At 42.3% G+C, this 23,420-nt stretch overlaps 1 protein-coding gene and 1 non-coding gene across 2 annotated transcripts; both read right to left on the reverse strand.

Moving 5' to 3' along the window:
- Nucleotides 1-6,859: 6,859 nt before the first annotated feature.
- On the reverse strand, nucleotides 6,860-9,134 carry LOC109762261 (uncharacterized). The gene is made up of 2 exons (XR_012181073.1): nucleotides 8,737-9,134; nucleotides 6,860-7,221 (listed from the first exon to the last, which is right to left on the reverse strand). It is a non-coding gene; the product is annotated as an uncharacterized protein (transcript).
- Nucleotides 9,135-18,697: 9,563 nt separating this feature from the next.
- On the reverse strand, nucleotides 18,698-20,720 carry LOC109762254 (CASP-like protein 5B3). Its single transcript, XM_020321078.4, has 3 exons — nucleotides 20,398-20,720; nucleotides 19,668-19,800; nucleotides 18,698-19,170 (listed from the first exon to the last, which is right to left on the reverse strand). Exons 1-3 carry the CDS (start codon nucleotides 20,526-20,528, stop codon nucleotides 18,967-18,969), a joined length of 468 nt encoding a protein of 155 aa, XP_020176667.1. The 5' UTR covers nucleotides 20,529-20,720; the 3' UTR covers nucleotides 18,698-18,966.
- Between the last annotated feature and the right edge of the window lie 2,700 nt (nucleotides 20,721-23,420).

The following is a 23,420-nucleotide window of genomic DNA, read 5'->3' on the forward strand; positions in this document are numbered from 1 at the left end:
AATTCATATTTGTTAATTTTCCCAACAACTAGACCACATATCACATGGGAAACTTATTTTATTTTATTTTTTTGACATTTCCATCATTTTCTTTTATTTTTTTTAAACTGAAAAGGCGGTCCATGGGGGGTGCATTCGGTGGAATGGGCCAAGTTACTAAAGGCGCACCGTGGGGGTTCGGAGGAATTGACAAGGGAAATTGGCCCCAAACAGAGTTTTACCGCCGATCCAAGTTTTTTTTAGGGAGAAGCGTACCCATCCAATTGAGGGCGCTGTTGTGTACTCAAAGCGAGCGCCATCCTCGCGTCTCTCGCGCGTGATGGGGCCCCGCACAGCAAGCGAGTGCACGTCTATTTCTCTTTTTCCTTTTTCCTCATTTCATCTTTTGTTCTTCTGTTTATTTTAATTTATAATTAATGAAAATCGCAAATACAAAAAACTTTGTCAATTTCAAAAACAATCATGTGTATTTAGGAAGTTCATAAATTTGAAAAATATTCCCGAATTCAAAAAAAATTACTGAATTCAAAAAATATTCAAAAATTTCTCGTCATTTTGAAAAACTGCTTGCGAGTATACAAAATATTCATGAATTCCGAAATTCATAAATCCTCATGAATTCAATAAAAATAATGACGTATAAAAATTGTTCATGGATTTGTAATAATGTTTTGGAATTCAAAAATCGTTCACAATTGCAAAAATAGTTCACGAATTCAAACAATCGATAACCTGGAAAAAACTGTGAATTAAACTATTGTTCACAGATTTGAAAATATGTTCACGGATTCAAAAAATGTTCGTGAATTCAGAAGATGTTACTCCCTCCTTCCCAAAATGTAAGACATTTTTTGACACTAGTGTAGTGACAATAATGTCTTATATTATTGGACAGAGGGGGTAGAAAATTCGGATGTAACTTTTCGAGTAGATGATTTTTCATATAAAAAACTTTTTCATCCGAGTTCGTATGCAAAAGTTATGCCCATTTTAAGAAATCCAGAGAGATTTTGCAAATAAAGTCCAAATTCATATTTGTTAATTTTCCCAACAACTAGACCACATATCACATGGGAAACTTATTTTATTTTATTTTTTTGACATTTCCATCATTTTCTTTTATTTTTTTTAAAACTGAAAAGGCGGTCCATGTGGGGGTGCATTCGGTGGAATGGGCCAAGTTACTAAAGGCGCACCGTGGGGGTTCGGAGGAATTGACAAGGGAAATTGGCCCCAAACAGAGTTTTACCGCCGATCCAAGTTTTTTTTAGGGAGAAGCGTACCCATCCAAGTGAGGGCGCTGCTGTGTACTCAAAGCGAGCGCTACCCTCGCGTCCCTCGCGCGAGATGGGGCCTCACACAGCGAGCGAGTGCACGTCTGTTTCTCTTTTTCCTCTTTCCTCATTTCATCTTTTGTTCGTCTGTTTATTTTAATTAATAATTAATGAAAATCGCAAATACAAAAAACTTTGTCAATTTCAAAAACAATCATGTGTATTTAGGAAAGTTCATAAATTTAAAAATATTCCCGAATTCAAAAAATGTTACTGAATTCAAAAAATATTCAAAAATTTCTCGTCATTTTGAAAAACTGCTTGCGAGTATACAAAATATTCATGAATTCCGAAATTCATAAATCCTCATGAATTCAATAAAAATAATGACGTGTCAAAATTGTTCATGGATTTGTAATAATGTTTTGGATTCAAAAATCGTTCACAATTGCAAAAATAGTTCACGAATTCAAACAATCGATAACCTGGAAAAAACTGTGAATTAAACTATTGTTCACAGATTTGAAAATATGTTCACGGATTCAAAAAATGTTCGTGAATTCAGAAGATGTTACTCCCTCCTTCCCAAAATGTAAGACATTTTTTGACACTAGTGTAGTGACAATAATGTCTTATATTATTGGACAGAGGGGGTAGAAAATTCGGATGTAACTTTTCGAGTAGATGATTTTTCATATAAAAAACTTTTTCATCCGAGTTCGTATGCAAAAGTTATGCCCATTTTAAGAAATTCCAGAGAGATTTTGCAAATAAAGTCGAAATTCATATTTGTTAATTTTCCCAACAACTAGAACACATATCACATGGGAAACTTATTTTATTTTATTTTTTTGACATTTCCATCATTTTCTTTTATTTTTTTTAAACTGAAAAGGCGGTCCAAGGGGAGGGGTTGCATTCGGTGGAATGGGCCAAGTTACTAATGGCGCACCGTGGGGGTTCGGGGGAATTGACAAGGGAAATTGGCCCCAAACAGAGTTGTACCGCCGATCCAAGTTTTTTTTAGGGAGAAGCGTACCCATCCAAGTGAGGGCGCTGCTGTGTACTCAAAGCGAGCGCTACCCTCGCGTCCCTCGCGCGAGATGGGGCCTCGCACAGCGAGCGAGTGCACGTCTGTTTCTCTTTTTCCTCTTTCCTCATTTCATCTTTTGTTCGTCTGTTTATTTTAATTTATAATTAATGAAAATCGCAAATACAAAAAACTTTGTCAATTTCAAAAACAATCATGTGTATTTATGAAAGTTCATAAATTTGAAAAATATTCCCGAATTCAAAAAATGTTACTGAATTCAAAAAATATTCAAAAATTTCTCGTCATTTTAAAAAACTGCTTGCGAGTATATAAAATATTCATGAATTCCGAAATTCATAAATCCTCATGAATTCAATAAAAATAATGACGTATAAAAATTGTTCATGGATTTGTAATAATGTTTTTGAATTCAAAAATCGTTCACAATTGCAAAAATAGTTCACGAATTCAAACAATCGATATCCTGGAAAAAAACTGTGAATTAAAATATTGTTCACAGATTTGAAAATATGTTCACGGATTCAAAAAATGTTCGTGAATTCAGAAGATGTTACTCCCTCTTTCCAAAAATGTAAGACATTTTTTGACACTACTGTAGTGACAAAAATGTCTTATATTATTGGACAGAGGGAGTAGAAAATTCGGATGTAACTTTTCGAGTAGATGATTTTTCATATAAAAAGCTTTTTCATCCGAGTTCGTATGCAAAAGTTATGCCCATTTTAAGAAATTCCAGAGAGATTTTGCAAATAAAGTCAAAATTCATATTTGTTAATTTTCCCAATAACTAGACCACATATCACATGGGAAACTTATTTTATTTTATTTTTTTGACATTTCCATTATTTTCTTTTATTTTTTCTAAAACTGAAAAGGCAGTCCACCGGGGGGGGGGGGTGCATTCGGTGGAATGGGCCAAGTTACTGATGGCGCACCGTGGGGGTACGGGGGAATTGACAAGGGAAATTGGCCCCAAACAGAGTTGTACCGCCGATCCAAGTTTTTTTTAGGGAGAAGCGTACCCATCCAAGTGAGGGCGCTGCTGTGTACTCAAAGCGAGCGCTACCCTCGCGTCCCTCGCGCGAGATGGGGCCTCGCACAGCGAGCGAGTGCACGTCTGTTTCTCTTTTTCCTCTTTCCTCATTTCATCTTTTGTTCGTCTGTTTATTTTAATTTATAATTAATGAAAATCGCAAATACAAAAAACTTTGTCAATTTCAAAAACAATCATGTGTATTTAGGAAAGTTCATAAATTTGAAAAATATTCCCGAATTCAAAAAATGTTACTGAATTCAAAAAATATTCAAAAATTTCTCGTCATTTTAAAAAACTGCTTGCGAGTATACAAAATATTCATGAATTCCGAAATTCATAAATCCTCATGAATTCAATAAAAATAATGACGTATAAAAATTGTTCATGGATTTGTAATAACGTTTTTGAATTCAAAAATCGTTCACAATTGCAAAAATAGTTCACGAATTCAAACAATCGATAAGCTGGAAAAAACTGTGAATTAAACTATTGTTCACAGATTTGAAAATATGTTCACGGATTCAAAAAATGTTCGTGAATTCAGAAGATGTTACTCCCTCCTTCCCAAAATGTAAGACATTTTTTGACACTAGTGTAGTGACAATAATGTCTTATATTATTGGACAGAGGGAGTAGAAAATTCGGATGTAACTTTTCGAGTAGATGATTTTTCATATAAAAAACTTTTTCATCCGAGTTCGTATGCAAAAGTTATGCCCATTTTAAGAAATTTCAGACAGATTTTGCAAATAAAGTCGCAATTCATATTTGTTAATTTTCTCAACAACTAGACCACATATCACATGGGAAACTTATTTTATTTTATTTTTTTTGACATTTCCATCATTTTCTTTTATTTTTTTTTTAAACTGAAAAGGCAGTCCATGGGGGGTGCATTCGGTGGAATGGGCCAAGTTACTAATGGCGCACCGTGGGGTTCGGGGGAATTGACAAGGGAAATTGGCCCCAAACAGAGTTGTACCGCCGATCCAAGTTTTTTTTAGGGAGAAGCGTACCCATCCAAGTGAGGGCGCTGCTGTGTATTCAAAGCGAGCGCTACACTCGCGTCCCTCGCGCGAGATGGGGCCTCGCACAGCGAGCGAGTGCACGTCTGTTTCTCTTTTTCCTCTTTCCTCATTTCATCTTTTGTTCGTCTGTTTATTTTAATTTATAATTAATGAAAATCGCAAATACAAAAAACTTTGTCAATTTCAAAAACAATCATGTGTATTTAGGAAAGTTCATAAATTTGAAAAATATTCCCGAATTCAAAAAATGTTACTGAATTCAAAAAATATTCAAAAATTTCTCGTCATTTTAAAAAACTGCTTGCGAGTATATACAAAATATTCATGAATTCCGAAATTCATAAATCCTCATGAATTCAGTAAAAATAATGACGTATAAAAATTGTTCATGGATTTGTAATAATGTTTTTGAATTCAAAATCGTTCACAATTGCAAAAATAGTTCACGAATTCAAACAATCGATAACCTGGAAAAAAATTGTGAATTAAAATATTGTTCGCAGATTTGAAAATATGTTCACGGATTCAAAAAATGTTCGTGAATTCAGAAGATGTTACTCCCTCTTTCCCAAAATGTAAGACATTTTTTGATACTAGTGTAGTGACAAAAATGTCTTATATTATTGGACAGAGGGAGTAGAAAATTCGGATGTAACTTTTCGAGTAGATGATTTTTCATATAAAAAACTTTTTCATCCGAGTTCGTATGCAAAAGTTATGCCCATTTTAAGAAATTCCAGAGAGATTTTGCAAATAAAGTCGAAATTCGTATTTGTTAATTTTCCCAACAACTAGACCACATATCACATGGGAAACTTATTTTATTTTATTTTTTGACATTTTCATCTTTTTTTTTATTTTTTAAAACTGAAAAGGCGGTCGGGGGGGGGGGGGGGGGGGGGTTGCATTCGGTGGAATGGGCCAAGTTACTAATGGCGCACCGTGGGGGTTCGGGGGAATTGACAAGGGAAATTGGCCCCAAACAGAGTTGTACCGCCGATCCAAGTTTTTTTAGGGAGAAGCGTACCCATCCAAGTGAGGGCGCTGCTGTGTACTCAAAGCGAGCGCTACCCTCGCGTCGCACAGCGAGCGAGTGCACGTATGTTTCTCTTTTTCCTCTTTCCTCATTTCATCTTTTGTTCGTCTGTTTATTTTAATTTATAATTAATGAAAATCGTAAATACAAAAAACTTTGTCAATTTCAAAAACAATCATGTGTATTTAGGAAAGTTCATAAATTTGAAAAATATTCCCGAATTCAAAAAATGTTACTGAATTCAAAAAATATTCAAAAATTTCTCGTCATTTTAAAAAACTGCTTGCGAGTATACAAAATATTCATGAATTCCGAAATTCATAAATCCTCATGAATTCAATAAAAATAATGACGTATAAAAATTGTTCATGGATTTGTAATAATGTTTTTGAATTCAAAAATCGTTCACAATTGCAAAAATAGTTCACGAATTCAAACAATCGATAACCTGGAAAAAAACTGTGAATTAAAATATTGTTCACAGATTTGAAAATATGTTCACGGATTCAAAAAATGTTCGTGAATTCAGAAGATGTTACTCCCTCCTTCCCAAAATGTAAGACATTTTTTGACACTAGTGTAGTGAAAAAAATGTCTTATATTATTGGACAGAGGGAGTAGAAAATTCGGATGTAACTTTTCGAGTAGATGATTTTTCATATAAAAAACTTTTTTATCCGAGTTCGTATGCAAAAGTTATGCCCATTTTAAGAAATTCCAGAGAGATTTTGCAAATAAAGTCGAAATTCATATTTGTTAATTTTCCCAACAACTAGACCAGATATCACATGGGAAACTTATTTTATTTTATTTTTTTGACATTTCCGTCATTTTCTTTTATTTTTTTTAAAACTGAAAAGGCGGTCCAAGGGGGGTTGCATTCGGTGGAATGGGCCAAGTTACTAATGGCGCACCGTGGGGGTTCGGGGGAATTGACAAGGGAAATTGGCCCCAAACAGAGTTGTACCGCCGATCCAAGTTTTTTCTAGGGAGAAGCGTACCCATCCAAGTGAGGGCGCTGCTGTGTACTCAAAGCGAGCGCTACCCTCGCGTCCCTCGCGCGAGATGGGGCCTCGCACAGCGAGCGAGTGCACGTCTGTTTCTCTTTTTCCTCTTTCCTCATTTCATCTTTTGTTCGTTTGTTTATTTTAATTTATAATTAATGAAAATCGCAAATACAAAAAACTTTGTCAATTTCAAAAACAATCATGTGTATTTAGGAAAGTTCATAAATTTGAAAAATATTCCCGAATTCAAAAAATGTTACTGAATTCAAAAAATGACAGCCATTAGTTCTACTTCTAATAGGGAAAAAGAACCTTCGATAAACTATACCGTTGGTTAACCAATAAGTCATGCAAAGCATATTTGTTATTAAAATTTCTTGCTCAAATGGATGATTCGTTGGCAAAGTTCGATGGAGCAAGAACAAGAACTTGAACTTGGCCAATAGAGAAGCATGAGTTGCACACTTGCATTATCCTGAATTTATTTTTTTCTTAAGAACTAAAAAAAAATAAGAACAGCCTGGTGCACGTAGAAGTCTCACAATGCAACAGCTGTACCGCTAAAAAATCTGGGTTTAATTGCTTCAGTGCATGCCTTCAGTTAATTCAGACGTAGCTCATGGACAATAGAAGATACAGAGCGAACGACTTACCCAGTCAACTATAACAATGAACAATAGATTATCCCGGGTGTGAAGATCCTTTTTATTCCTTAGAGCAAAGATATCCTTATAAGCAAGGCGCAAACTCCACATAAGCTGCAGGATCAACGCTGCAATCAAGTAGCTGAAATAAAGGGAGACCAGAATACACTCATTAGATGATTGATGTCCAATATTCAGTTCCATTTTTGAACAAATAAGGAGTTGTTCACAGAAAACATTAATAGAGGACAACAAAGGATAACAGAACACTCCAGTTTTTGTTATGAAAAAGAACACCCAAGTTTAAGTAAACTCCCCAGATTCTTGACAATTGAACATAAATATGTACGATGCCAAGTTTGTAGTCCTCGTGCAAATAAGCATGAACTCTGTGATGGAACGAAATCCACTGCATAAACCATCTTAGAACTCCAATAAGGAAGTCGTGTAATGAAGTCTCATATCCTTCCTTCTCCTCTGCCTCTGGCACCTTTGGAAGCGGAGGGACGCTGTTGTCTTCAGAGATGCCTCCCCCTCCTTGGAAGCTACCCTCAAGTGCTGCAGGGACGACGTGGTGCTTTGGAGGGGCAGATTTCGCGAGGAAGATCGAGGGCATGTTGATGTTTGGCTCCAGGCTCCTGTTAAACCGCATGGCTGATCGCGGTGGCCTCTAGCCCTCCCCCCCCCCCCCCCCCGGCACGTCTCGTACCCTCTAAATTCCTCTCTTTATTGATTTTCTCGTTTTTCTCCGTACTATCTTCCAGCCCAGATCGTGTGTGTATATATATATACACGCTCGATCGGAGCAAACCCAAACAGGAACCGACTAGGACTCAGCCTAAACTAAACCTACTACGTAACCGGCTAATACCTAAATCGACTATGAAACCAATAAAGTAACCGACGCAGCCAAGTACTACTAGACTCACACGTATATGACTAGTACCAAACTCAGACTTACCTATTCCTAATTACATGGCAGCGCCGATCACTTCATAGGTAAACAAACTCAAACACAACTTAGTACTACTAACTCGCAGGCATGTTTGGATTATCCAACCCCCCCCCCCCCCCCCCCCCCCCTCCCTCCCTCTCCCCTACTTGTAAATCTTCCATAAACTCTTGTTGTTGTGGCCATATTCTTTCTTCTGCTCCGGTGAGGCCATAAATTTACTACGTACTAGTTGGTGGGTGACAGGACAAGTACCAGTTAATAATTTTGAGAGCATTGAAGGTAGTCATGGAGATATTTATCAAATGAGAGCATTGAAGTTTTAAGCCTAGAAACTTTTGGGGCGAGCTCAGCTTGCAAGCCTCTATCTTATTCCTACCCAACCCAAGACCAAAGCCTTGAAAGACCCGAACTGAAACATAGTAGTTAATGCTCGATCGGCAGTGCTAAGACACTGGAAAGAATCGAACTGAGCCGTAGGGGAGGGATGCCATCTCAAGGGCTCCGACCAAAGTAACGTGGCCTTGTCCTCCAAACCCAGATCAAACACAACAGAGGGAGGACACTCACATAGCTTGCTACGAGTGATGCTCATGGATTTGCAAGAAAACACACGAATGGGGAGGACATTCTACAGTAGAAAAAAAGAAGCAGCATTTGCGGGGGGATGAAATTAGTAGTAGGGGGAGGGAGGGGAGGGAGTACAAGAAGGCGCTGTAGTTGGAGTAGCCGAAGCCGGAGACCATGGCGAAGGTGGAGGCGGCGGCGAAGACGCACTGCGACAGCCGTAGCGCCATGCCGCTCCATGTCCCCGGGCTCCCCGCCACGCGCTTCATCCCCTGCCTGCCTGCCTCTGCTCTGCTTGCTGCAGAGAGGTGAGGCGGAGACGCCGATGGAGCCCTTCCTGGCGTGGATCTGTGGCAGTTGCTGTGTGCGCTTAGCTCGTGTGGGGAGGGATGGGAAAGGTGATGGCTATGATGAGCAGGAGGTGGCCATAGAGCACTTGTTATGTGCGCAGTGCGCTTGGCTTGGGGTAGACCAGATGGGAAAGGTGATGGAAGAGCAGGGTACCTCTGCCTGGTGGTTTTCGAGATACAAATGGAACGCAAGTAATAACTCAATTGAACTGAGTAACCACATCGTACGTACATTGGTTTGTCACCTTTACTCCTCGTTCCAACATATCCCTTTAGTCCTCTTATTATTATCTTGCCCGCAAAAAGAAAAAAGGTCCGTCTGCATACAGTCGGCCGTGTGAGCCGGACATGTTAGTGCCATCCAACATAGTTCTGTATCAGTCAACTGGGCGGTCCGGACGCATTCCCCCACCCCCACAAAATAAAGATAAATTGGAGGGAGGGGGGCTTACGGGCGTCCGGACCGCTGCTATGCCCGCTCCTGACTGCCCTAGCCCACGCAAAACCCTACTCTCTCACCCGTGTGTGCGTTCCCACCCCGGGTCAACCGCCCGCATTCACGTCGTTGTAGAGCGGCCGCTTCACAATGACTTTCCGCGCGGGTCTTCATCACACTGTCCGGTTCTTCCTCGCCTACTTCGAGTATCGTCGCCGCGCTCCTAACCGGCGGTCGCCGCTCTTCCTCGGGGCCACTGCTGCTCGCTCACACAAGTTGCACCGTCCATCCACCCCCTTCATCTTCGTCCAGCACCAGCCCGTCGCCAACGTCGTCGTCATCTTTCCCGACCACTTCGTCTACTCCGACCATCATTAGTGACATCGGCCCCACGCCGATTGGCACGACATCCGTCGCCGAGTCTCCTTGGCCCCTCCGACTCCTCGACATGGCATTCAGCTCATGCAGGTCCCTAGTCTACGCATGCCCGGTGCTGGCAACACCGATGTGTGCCTTCATCCACGACGTGTCCATGGGCCTGACAAGCCTGTTGCGGCGCTTCGTCAACTTCATCTTCATCCATCTATGCATGCCCAGTGCTGGCAACACCGATGCTGCCTTCGTCCACGATGTGTCCCCGGACTTGGCAAACCCGGCGCGACATGTCGTCAACAACGTCTTCTTCCAGGCGCACCACTACTTCGGCACCACTGCGCCCATGACTAACTCAGCGCCTCATTGCACCCACGGCTCCACGGCGACTACCTCAACACCGGCCACCCCGACTCAACATCGACCATGCCGTTCTTCGCACGGCTACACCACCCCTACACTCTCGGCTACCTCGACAATGGCACAAAGGGCTACCATCTTGCTTGAGCAACCTCGTCGGTTTCCACTCTAGCCACAACTTCAGCGATGCATCGACCATTACGACCGTGGGGGGATGTTCGTCAGCTTACCTTCGGATTCTCTCCAGTCTCGCCGTCTGCGTCGTTATCATTGTGACTGCAGGGTGATGTTGAGTATATTGATTATTATGAAGTATAGGATAGACTAGAATTTGTTCTTGCCTTGTTTCTAGTCCAAGCTGGTCATTGTACTCCTATATATATGCTCACAGGGCTCAAGCAATAAACATCAATTCCACCAATCCCTCTCTGTCCCTTCTAACATGTAGGTCATTCAACTTACAAGTTTTTTTATCGACTTTTGATCAGTTCTGCTTCTGTGCAACTCTAAACACATCAACGGATGAGATCTCTTCATATCACTTCATAATAAATGATAGGATGGTCATTTAAAAGTATGTCGTCCGCGTCGATATGCAGTACCCCCACACACACCCTTTGCACTGTTGTAGCCTTAGTACAACCGCGGTAACCAACTAGACTACCTTCTTGTTGTGCCTAGTTACCTTCTTTTTGCTTCTTCAAGTAGTATAGCACTAACCAATGAGAGCATGTATGGTTTCTTTTTTGGGGTTTTGGTTTGTCCGGTTTCTTCTATCTTTTTTCTTTTCTCAGTTTACTTTATTCATTTTTTAAATTCATGAACTATTTTTAAATGGTGAATTTTTCTAAATCCGTGAACTTTTTAAATTCATAAACATTTCTTAAATTCACAAAGTTTGTTTTAAATACAGGAATTTTCTTTTCAAATGCATGAACACTTTTCAAATTTTATGAACTATTTTTCAAAGCATGCGAATTTTGTTCAGAGTCGTTAATTTAAAAAAAATTGATGAACTTTTTCCAAATACGCGAATGCTTGGGCCGGCCAAACAAGCGTATGATGGGAGCGACGCCGTTGACTAGTTGGGCCAACACCTAAGCCTTTTTTTTCTTCTTCAATTTTTTTCTTTTTCTTTTTTATAATTCCAATTTCTCCTTTTTGAACTTTTTTCCTGAAACCTGATAAAAATATGAAATATTATTTGGAACACCAAAAACTATTATTGTTTTCAAATATTTTTTACAATTTTAAAAAATGTTTTGGAATTTATAAAAATGCTCTTGTTTTCAAATTTTTATTCACAAATTTAGGAAATATTTGTGTTTCAAAAAAGTTGATAAATTTCTTTAAAAAGGTACGTGTTTTGTAATTTGTGTTCAACATCAATTGTTGGGAACTTGTTAACGTTTGCTGGACCAAGTAGTAATTTATATTGTCGCCAACATGCCCTTTTTAGACTGGCGATGAACTGCATGCATGAAAGAGCTGTTGGATTTTTGCAATATGCTTTCAAATAAATCTAGTACGCCTTTATCAGTTTAAGATTGTGCAGGCCTTGAATACCTTTATGCTTGGAATTATATTAATCGACGAAGTTGCTATGATGTTTTTAATGGATGCTTTTGCAAACTACGACCTAAACCTTTCTGTCAATGAATATATATTGTTTCCCTCTGAATTTATGAACCAGGTTGAAACTACAGAGCAGGGCAAAGACTAAACTGAACTTCCTTCCAAAAATGTGTTCAACACATTCTTTTTGTTTGAAGAGATATAAAATTCCATTGCACAATGTAAGGTGATGGATAATGGAGGGGAATCGATCTATTACAGCTCTCCGAAGTAGTAGAAATACAGATCAATACAGGGTTCAGTTCTTGCGGAAGGGGAAACTACAGGAAGATAAACTAGGTAGCCGCCGCCGGGTTCTGCCTTGATCCTCTGGATGGTGTCTTCAGTGGCTGGCTGGTGCTTAAGTAGTCGCAGGCTTGCCTGTCACCCACTCTGGGCCTTGGATGTGTTACAATTAATTAACCATGTGTTAATTATGGGATTAATCCCTGCTTGTACTAACCGCAGGCCGTTGTAAAACTGCCGCGTCGGTTCCCGCCGAACAGGCACCTCCTCTGAACAGACACCTTTTCCAGTGGTGTCCTTTCCCTTGTATAAATAGCAGATGGCATCTAATAAAGATGAGACTTGATTCATTCAAAACACGTTATCAGCACGCTCTGGCGAGAGCAGAAGGCCACGAGAGATTAGGCCATCCCGGCGGTTACGGATGTCGCCGATGGCTTACAGGCGATGCAACCGGAAGCGGAAGCAGGAACCGGAATCGTTCCATTGAGCGCTCGCGGCGAGACATCTTCCGGTGACGAGGCGATGGAGCCCAGGTGTCAGCGCTCGACCGCAGCGTCCTCCAGCGCATGGTTTGGTCTCACCCTCTCCTTCCCCTTCTCCCAGACGCCGTCCACAGTGGCCGCATAAGCGGCCCTCTCCGGCACGGCCGACCGCGGCGCATCTGCGACCCCGGCCTGCTACGCAAGCGCCTCCCGACCGGAGACTCGGTGCCTATAGCGGGGAACAACCCGGCCTCGACCTCCCGGCGCGCGGAGCCCACAGCGAATCCTCGACAGCGGCGCACCCGCATCTTCTACGTCCTGGCGACGACGAAGACGGGCGATGGAGGCGAGGCGGCCAGCGCCCGACGCGGCTCCCGGCATCTGCGTGGAGTTCCTGCAGCCACGGTCCTGCCCGTGGCGAAGATGGAGCGGGCTCTCCCTTCAGCTGACTGTGTGCAGCCCGCCCCCGACGGTCGGCCAGGCCCGAACCTGGCACAGGCCTCCTCCGGCGCGGCAAGGCCCAGCGCGCGAACGGTGTCGTTTCCACCGCCAGACTACGGCGGTGGCGACCCTCGACCTGCGCTCCTTCCTCCGGCTGGTTGGTGCGCGGCTACGCGGAGCGGGACGTCGAGTACGGCCTCGGCCCGGTCCTCCTCGCGTAGCCATGGCCCTCGGCCTAGGTTGACGCGGACCTCCACGGCACGCGGCGCGGTGCCCGTGGCGTCGTTCAGCGTACGTCGACGAACTCTGGCGCGAGGCAACTCAGCACCGCGCGCGAGGCGAAGGCATCCATGGCTGGATCTCCCGGAAGCGGCGGCGATGGCTCCTGTGTAAAGCTAACCGAATCGATTGATTCGTGTACTAATTACAGGCCACACACAGGACAACGATGGGAACCTTATCTCTTTGAAGGTTTTTTCATTGTAGCCCTCTGGTTATGCACTAACCCCGCACAAGTGGCTATGTATTTGCATTGACCATCAAATCAGGCCACAGGCTGTGCATTGGAAACCGTCAGATATCTCCATATCACATTTACAATATATGTAAATGATGATTTCAGATATACTCTGTGAAAATGGGACATGTTCATCGTATTTGCTCTCTAGCAATTCCTATAACATGTTCTGCATTGCGATCGAGATTAAGTTTTCTCGCACAACAATATTGATTTGCGATTGACAGTTTTTTTTTCTCGCAAAATAATTGCGGTTGAGATCAATTTTCTCTCGCAAAATATTAATTCACTTTGCTGAATTATCTTGCAATTTGATACAAGATCTCATTTAATTTGAGATCTATACAATTCAAGTTTTTCACTTGAGGATCAAGTTTGCAACACCATTATTATTCATTACATTAGTAATGTACATCTGTAGAGTACCTTGTATTCTAGAATAAACTATAGTGTTATATATCTCCATGTTATTCTACATGTTGAGATTAATTACATCTACTATTTGCAATTGAGATTTTCAATTTCTTGCAAATAAAAAATCAATTCATCTTAATTGAGTCTTTTGACTTAATACGAGGAAGAATTGATATGCAAAACTCAAAGTGATTTTCGTCAAATTGATGTATTGAGATCACAAGGTAGTGTGTAGATCTACTGCTTTGCAGATTATCACCACTATTGTTAAAGCTTACATTTTGTCGTTTCGACATTATGATTGCTTTACAAAGTGCTCTCCCACACATTTTACTAAGTCATGACATAAGGCATTAGGAATGAGTACCTACTGATTTCATCAGATTATACTCCCTAGTGCTGCGAGATCTACTCCCTTTCGGAGATTATCTTCAAGATGTCATACTTAGCAATTTGAAGTTCGCACTGATGGTTTCAAGATAACTTCTTGAAATACCCATCAATTTTGCAAAATTCATTACAACACTAACCATGATGGTCTTTAATTTACTACTCGTAAATTAATTATCTCTGGTTTGCCCCTTTAAGTAATTGATGGCTAAGTAATTTGAGGCTCTTGCCCTCAATGGCCAGAACTTGCTTAAGCGGGTCATGGACATCAAGATCAGTCTTGCCTCTCATGGGATAGCGCGTGTAATCCAAGCCACGCCACCGGGACACAAATTACCTCAAGGGTAAAGGTTTGAAGCTCACTTCAAACCTTCAACCTGACACCATCATGAAAGTCAGTTGTTTGCATGATGTTCTTCTAGAACCGAGCAATAAAATGACTATCCAGCTGTCACGGGACCCTATGAGCACGGAGAACATGAAGGTTGGATATGCATCAACTGACATGTTTGGAGACTACATTTAGTCCCTCAAACTCCTTAGTGATCTATTAATTTATGTCCATTTCTGATGTTCTAATACGAACATGATTATTGTTGTCATCATATATTGTGTATCACAATATATTGTATCAGCACTTTAGTACAACACATTTGTATGTATTCTATATATCTGAGTGATTTTCATATTGAGAATCTTCAAATCTATATATAGACTTCTACGGGGGTCAATCTGATGAAAGATCATATGTGCCTTGTGGACATATGCACCACGAACTCCATACTCAGGGAAGTGAAATATTTCCACTCTCGTTGAGAGAAAGGGGATATTTTAAAATCGCTAGACGTGATGAAGTATTTGTTGGCTCAACCCGAGTCATATTTACTATCCCTGTGGGTACTCGAGTAACATCGGGATGCTTTATTGCTTCTCAGGTTCAATTCGTACCCTACTAAACTATGGAGGTATCCGTCAAAATAGTTTCCATAGCGAAACTTATGATGACAACAAAGAGAAATAACTTCTCTTTACTATATGCAACGGATATGGCAAGCACATTCCCTGTGTATCATCTGGATTGTACTACACATACGACACAACCCGTAGCACATGTTGCATACGAGATAGTTTTTCGGAGTGTCTGGTACATGACAAACTTGGCATACTCGCCTTGGTCATCGAGACATTGGGTTGAAACCGAAACTATCAGCAATTCCATCGGTTTATGATTATTATGATGCTAAATTCTAACAATATTTGGATTTTGTGTGCACTACATATGACACAGGGAAGCTAATTTTAAGGATTGCGCACCTTAAAGTTTACGTTGAACCACTCAGACTCCTTGAATGCATCAAGTCGAGGTAAGTGGTTTTTCCCAACCATTGACTAGAGTATTCAGGTATCCATGGTATTCCAAAGACACATCTACATGATGGTCTCAAGTGTGCTTTATTCACACGAAACCATTGACTCATTATCCTGACATCGGTTTCAAGCAAATCGAATGGATAGCATTGCAGAATTCTCCTTGAGTGCGTTTTTCTATGGCCCTCAGATTGAAGTTTAGCAATTTGTCCTAATGTCTAGACTCAAAATGGTTTGGTAGAATCCCATCCAAAGAATTGAGCTCATTTCATGATCTTTACTTTGAAATTGCAACTTACCAACTTTACGTTGGAGTCATGGAGTTTTACACGCTCATGACCAAACTGCATAATTTTATTCCCCTCTATCTTTGATACGTGGAAATCTACCAAGTATTTCCTTTCTGCGGTAATTCGGTTACACACCGATATCATCACCCCGACATACATCATTGGCCCCTCAACATATAGTTTGGATCTATGTGAGGAATAACTGTATTACCGTCAATACTTCAAGCCCCTCACATGGGGAGTTATTCAAGGCCAGTATGTTGATTCAATGAGGAATATTTCCAGACATTAGGGGGAGAATTCAAGTACCATAAAGAATGCCAGGAAATTAGTGGAATGTTCAACACATTTCTGCCTCATATCCACGTAATCAAAGAGCTGAACCATGTGTTCAGAAGATTTGCAACATATTGCAAATAACCTGCAGATTCATTTATTGATTATAAAGGTGTCACACAATCCTACAATCCTGCAAAAGTATGCCTGAAAGAGTGGAGGTACCAACAAAATCCACTCCACTCCCCGTTCAAAGCAACAGGGGGAGATGTATGGCGGAAGTACATCAGGATTCAGCTTCTCGCAAGCAAGGATATCAAGGCCTGTGAATCAGTAAATGCAAGTCAACTTCACGTTGGCAGACACCTAATGGGTAGTATACACCCAGTGGACGGGAAACCTCCACCAACCCAGGTCATAGTGCACACAATGACGGGGACATCGGAATACCCGACTCAATCGCATTGGGAAATCGCGAGCAGTCACCATGGGTAACGATATTTCCATCAACTATATATTGATATATAGATTCTGGAGAATCATATAACCGGAAGTCTACAATTGTCGACATACATTTCTCAACTAGATTGCAAAAACCTTTTAAATAATTCAGATCCAAAGACCATGGCCATGGCAAAGTGTGAACAACACTCGGACTGAACTCAAGCAAAGGGTATAATCTAGGTAGAAATGATCTTGCTCAATAATGGGAAGGTATTCATAAGCAATACCTACACCAGTTTTCTTCTGGAAACAGAATTGAGAACAGCGAGGTGGTGAAACAAAGAGCAAGTATTGTAGCACAAGGGTTTACGCAGATACCTAACTATTCTCCAGAGGTGGAATCTCATTCCGATAACTTATATCATTGGCAGTACAAAATCATCTATCTCTGCAGTTGATAGCTGTAGTGATCACATATCCATGTGGCTCACTAGATTCAGACATGTATGATTGATTTCCAATGGAATCTCAATTTTGAATCGAAATACAAAATGCAACATACATTGTGTAAAAATCAGTAAGTCACCATATGACTTATTGTTGTCGGTACATTTGGTACAACCGACTTAGTGAGTTCCTTTCCACAAGGATTACTCCTACAATGATGGTTATCCATGTTTGTCTGTCATACACAGTGATTACTCCTGCAATGACGATACATGTAATCATCTAAACGACGGAGTTTAAATGAAGGATTTGGGTAAAACCAAGATACCGCTCGTTACTACAACTTGAGCACCTTCACTCATACATTTTGGTACACTATGTTGTCTATATCCAAAATATATTGGAGAAATTCATTGTGGACAAGTCTTATACATCCATAACTCTCATGGTGGTTCATTCTCTAGACGTAGAGAAAGATCTATTTAGACCAAGAGATGATGGAAATGAAATATTGGGACTCAACGTTCCTTAATGTCATTGGATCCACCAAACACAATTGGTTGGTACTCAAGAATATCTTTCAATATCTCCAAGGCATCAAACATCTTGTCCTGGTTTTCAGTTTCACAGAAATGTGAACACCGATATCATTGGATACATCGATCAGATCCCACTATATCAGATCGTAGACAAGCTTAGTGTTCCTACTAGGTGTGGTAGCCCTCTCATGAAGAGTCTTCGAGACAGACCTCATGGCTACATCCACCAACCATTATCTCAAGGATAATGTTTCTTGTGTTGCCCGGATGCAAACAGGTTACATAATAAGCAATATCGCTATATTGCATATCTTGCAAGTCAAATCATGCGACTGATTTGTTCACCAGGTCTCTACCAACTTCTATGTTCTAGAAATGTGTTCATGGAATTGGTATATAACGACTTCGGAATATGCAGGAATCAGGGGAGTATCTTCCTGAATTGTTCCTGTTGAAAGCATCATATTATACTCTTTTTCCCTTCATGAGTTTACTTTATAGGTTCTCATAAAGATTTTTAACGAGGTAATATCAACACAAGAACATATGTCATATTTTCTGTTTTCCCCACCGGGGTTTTTAAGAAAGTATATTAGACATATTTATTGTCCTCTAAACTCTATGGGTTTTTCTCATATTGAGTTACACAGACAATAATCATTATATGTTGCGGCATTTTCTCCTTATTTTTCCTACTAGGTTTGAAGGAGTTTTGGCAACATATCAAACACCTCTATCCTCATTTTTCCCACAGGGTTTTTGGAGGAGACTTTATCAAGATGACGTCTGCTCACAAGATCAAGCATTGATTAGGGGGAGTGTTACAATTAATTAACCATGTGTTAATTATGGGATTAATCCCTGCTTGTACTAACCGCAGGCCGTTGTAAAACTGCCGCGTCGGTTCCCGCCGAACAGGCACCTCCTCTGAACAGACACCTTTTCCAGTGGTGTCCTTTCCCTTGTATAAATAGCAGATGGCATCTAATAAAGATGAGACTTGATTCATTCAAAACAGGATGCGCGAGTCCAGCCACGTACCCCTAGGCTGGTCGCTGCTTGCAGATGGGGTCACCTTGTCAGCAACGCTGACACACAATAACCAGAGCATTTTTCGGGTACCTTGGATGGCGAGTTATCTCCATATATGCTACTCTTAATATTAATGAATCCCACATCATCAAGCAGTAACTGTTCCACCACAAGGCGCTCATAACCAACTCCTAGAATAAAGATGAGCTACTATCAAACAGACAATCCATCTATCCAAGAAGGGATGAAATCTAGCAAGTGTCCGAGAACATTTCAGCCAATTTACTCTCCTGAGTCCTGACTGACAATTAGCATGACGTGACGGCTATTATGAGCACGTGAGATCACTAGTAGAACGAAACCAGTAGCCAGAACGCGGAGAAAGAAGACGCAGCTTGCAGCAACCACGTGATGAACGCCAGGACGACCGAAAGCGCGAACTGTCGGCAGGCCAGCTTCGAGTATGTCTCGCAGAAGTGCACATCCCACATGAAGAAAATTGTCAGGCTCGCGGAGGCACAGGCTCCTGAGAACATGAAAACCGCCACGACCTGCAATGCATTCACAATTGATGCTTTCACTCAGATAGACCTTTGCTAGCTCAAGATTCCAAGAACTGCTCAAGTAAAAAATTGATTTCACAGGGTATCTGGACTGTGCTTGTGAGATGTAACAACTTTGGCTATGAGAAATGACAGCCATTAGTTCTAATAACAGGAAAAAAGAACCATTCATAAACTATACCGTTGGTTGACCAAAAAGTCATGCAAAGCATATTGGTTGCTAAAATTTCTTGCTCAAATGGACAATTCATCAGCAAAGTTCGATGGAGCGCTTGTGCAAACAAATCTCTTTAAGACTACCTTATTCTTAGAGAAGGAGGCAGAACAAGAACTTGGCCACTACAAAATCACAAGTTGCACATAACCTGAATTTTTGTTCGTAAGAACTAATGATAAAAAATCTGGGTTCAATTGCTTCAGTGCATGCCTTCAGTTAATTCAGACGTAGCTCATGGACAATAGAAGAGATAAATTGAACGACTTACCCAGTCAACCATAACAATGATGAATAGATTATCTGGGGTGTGAAGATCCTTTTTATTCCTTAGAGCAAAGATATCCTTACAAGCAAGGCCCAAACTCCACATCAGCTGCAGGATCAACGCTAGACTCATGTAGCTGAAATAAAGGGAGACAAGATTACACTCGTTAGATGATGTCAACAAATCATACTTGAGCCAAACAATTCTGACTAGTAGTCAAGAAACTGAACACTTTATATATGCAGTTCATAGTCTCAATGACATGAACTTGATGTGAAAAATATAAATCATTGCCACACACCAGCACACAATCAGGACATGCATGTGGACTGATTAGCAGATATAGCTTAAGAAGTTATCCATGTGTTCCCCAAAAATTTGCGCAACTGAATTAGTTTCCTAATTGATTTGCTTTTTCAATGCCGAGGAGATTTAGTAGAACATTCAGAATCTATTGCACACAAAGAAGTAATCACCAGGTTTTCAATTGAGAAAAAAGCATCACCCTGCTTGGAAGGCGTTAAATCTGCCTCATCCGAGTACTCTTAAATAAGGGTCTCTACCTTATTCCCCAAAAATTTCCCTTGAAAGAAAGAGTAAAACTCACCCGACCTAAGAGTAGAACTCGGAGAGCATGCTAGATGCTACTTGAGAGTGATGCTCATGAATTTGCAAGAAAACACACGAAGGTGGCAAGAAAGAAGTAGCATTTGCGGGGGAATGGAATTAGTACAAGTAGGCGCTGTAGTTGGAGTAGCCGAAGCCGGAGGCCATGGCGAAGGCGGACGCGGCGGCGAAGACGCACTGCGACAGCCGCAGCGCCATGCCGCTCCATGTCCCCGGGCTCCCCACTACGCGCTTCATCCCCTGCTCTGCTCTGCTTGCTGCGGAGAGGTGAGGCAGAGAAGCCGATGGAGTCCTTCCTGGCGTGGATCTGTGGCAGTTGCTGTGTGCGCTTAGCTCGTGTGGGATGGGATGGGGAAGGTGATGGCTATGAGCAGGAGCCCGAGAGGTGGTGCCTGACTTGTGTGAGACGAGATGGGAAAGGTGATGGGAGAGGTGGTGCTTGGCTTGCGTGAGACGAGATGGGAAAGGTGATGGATGAGCAGGAACCATGAAACTTCGCGGTAGGTTCCTTCCTTGGCCACATCGTCCGAGTATACGTACATTTTTGTGCACCCGGCTTGTCACTTTCAGGGCATCTCCCCAAAACCCTAAAAATTCATCCTTTCGAAGCAAATTTGAACAAAAGGATGGATTTTATGCAAACCGAATGATTTCATTTAATCTGAATCAAATTCATTACATGGTCAACATATTTCAACTACGTAAAACGAGGATGAGACTTTTTTACCTAATTTAAAAGATGGAAAAAATATATTTTTTGTCCCTCAACTCTTTTGAAAGTCTCGGTTTGGTCCCTCAACTTTAAAACCGGCAAAACTTAGTCCTTCAACTCTTCAAACCGGATATATTTGGTCCTTCATACCGCTTCTGGTGGTTTTCATCTGATGTGGACATGGTTTTGACTAAAACTTGACACGTCATCTGGGTTTGACTGCCACGTCACCGCCACTTCAGTGCAAGACTTAACGAGGATGGCATCCCTCATCGTGCAAGTGCAAGACTCCACTCCAGTGCGAGACTTAACGAAGATGGAGTCCAGGGCATGGAGGCATGGAGCAGCGACCACTAATAGAAAAAGGGTCTAATGTGAAACTCATTAGTCCCGGTTTAGTATTGAACCGGCACTAATGTGACCATTAATGCCGGTTCCAACGGCCAGGCGGGCGGCGCTCATTAGTACCGGTTCGTGGCGAACCTTTAGTACCGGTTCGTGCCACGAACCGGTACTAAAGCGGTGATGGCCTTTAGTACGGGTTGGTGGCTCCAACCGATACTAAAGGGGGGGTCATTAGTACCGGTTGGAGCCACCAACCGGTACTAAAGGTGGTGGCCTTTGGTACAGGTAGGTGGCTCCAACCGGTACTAAAGAACCCCCCCCCCTTTAGTACCGGTTGGAGCCACCAACCGGTACTAAAGGTGGTGCGCTGCCACCCGCAGTACATAATGTTTAGTCCCACCTCGCTAGTTGAGAGAAGCTCGCACCGGTTTATAAGCCCCGCCGTGGCTACCGTGTCGAGCTCCTCTCTAAGCAGGCCTTTGTGCGCCTATTGCAAGTCTTCTGCCCTGTGGGGCCTACTGGGCCGTACGGGCCTGCATCCTGGCCCAACTAGAGATTGGGTTTCTAGTCATATGCAGGCCGTGCCGGCCCAGTAGGCTGGCTGTTTTTGCTTTATTTCAAAAATAAAAATAAAAAAAATCCTTACCAACCGGGACGGGACTAGGGGGGACCTTTAGTCCCCACTCTTTAGTACCGGTTCCAGAACCGGTACTAAAGGTGCTTACGAATCGGTACTAAAAGCCGTTTTTCTACTAGTGGACGGTGGACGTTGGTAGCCATGTCTCTGCTTCCCTGGAGGCGCTAGTGCCTGGCGGCGTCGGCGGGGTAGGACGTAGGAGGCCTGGAGCTTGGCAATGGTGCGTTGCTCCTCAAGCTCGGTCACCGTGCGTGCACCTCGAGCCCGGACAAGGCACGGGCGTGCACTGGGGCAACGGCGGTGAACTGCGCACCACCAGCACGCACGCATCTGTCTGCTCGCCAGCACGTACGCGTACAAGCTCGTTCTGGTGGCAGCCGTAGGTGCTCGCACTGTCGCACATGCCTTCCACGTATTTTTACTCAGCCAAGGAGCCGCCGGCGCAGTGTCGCTCTCCGTCCTCGTACCTGAGCAGCTCGGAAGCTAAACGTCATCTCCAACGTCCGCGCCACCGGCGTCGTGTGACGTGTGCTGCGCGACCACAGCCGCGTTGACGTGCTTGTCAACAATGCATGGATCGGGTGCAGCCTCCGGGTAGACAAGCATGGGTCCTGGCCAGGAGTCCTGGACTGCCTGGCCGAGCTCTTTTGAGACAACAAGCCATCGATGATTCCCTCTGCCGCTTCCACGTGCTCTTCATTGTTAGGAATAAGCAACTTGTATTTCCATGAGGTCATAGGTTGATATATATACATGTATAGGTGTGGAACATACGCAGGAAACCCCTTATACAACGGGATAAATACAAAGGGGTACATGACTTATATTATAACTCTAACACACCCCCCCCCCCCCTAAACTTATGGTGGATGAACAACACTGAGTTTGGAGAGATAAAAGCCATGTTGTGCTCTAGTCTGGGCCTTCGTCAGGAAATCCGCCAACTGTAACTCGGAAGGCACATACTGAAGAGCAATAACCTGATCCTGCACACCAGCACGCACATAGAAAGCATCAACACCAATATGCTTGGTGAGCTCATGCTTCACAGGATCGCGCGCAATGCTAATAGCACCTGTACTGTCAGACAAGAGCAGAGTCGGTGTAGTGACAGAAACACCAAAATCCTGAAGTAACCACCGTAACCAGGTCACCTCTGCCGTCAAAAGAGCCATGGCTCGCAACTCAGCCTCAGCACTCGAACGGGAAACTGCAATCTGTTTCTTCGTCTTCCAGGCAATGAGAGAACCGCCAAGAAAAACACAGTAAGCAGAAAGGGAACGGCGATCAGAAGGATCACTAGCCCACGTAGCATCCGAATAGGCCTGAAGCTGTAAAGAACTGGAGCTAGGAAAGAATAGACGGTGAGAGATCGTGCCCCGAAGATATCGAAGAACACGAAGGAGATGACTATAGTGAACCGATGTGGGAGCAG

The sequence above is a fragment of the Aegilops tauschii genome, chromosome 3 (genome assembly GCF_002575655.3).
Source record: "Aegilops tauschii subsp. strangulata cultivar AL8/78 chromosome 3, Aet v6.0, whole genome shotgun sequence".
In the NCBI taxonomy this organism is placed as follows: domain Eukaryota; kingdom Viridiplantae; phylum Streptophyta; class Magnoliopsida; order Poales; family Poaceae; genus Aegilops; species Aegilops tauschii.

Bases quoted from the DNA above. Each gene is read 5' to 3' on its own strand.
- LOC109762254 (XM_020321078.4), bottom strand. From the start codon at position 20,528: ATGAAGCGCGTAGTGGGGAGCCCGGGGACATGGAGCGGCATGGCGCTG. The intron at 19,801-20,397 runs GTACTAATTCCA...CCTTTATTTCAG, and splicing joins TCCAACTACAGCGCCTACTT to CTACATGAGTCTAGCGTTGA. The intron at 19,171-19,667 runs GTAAGTCGTTCA...AATGCATTGCAG, and splicing joins TCATTGTTATGGTTGACTGG to GTCGTGGCGGTTTTCATGTT.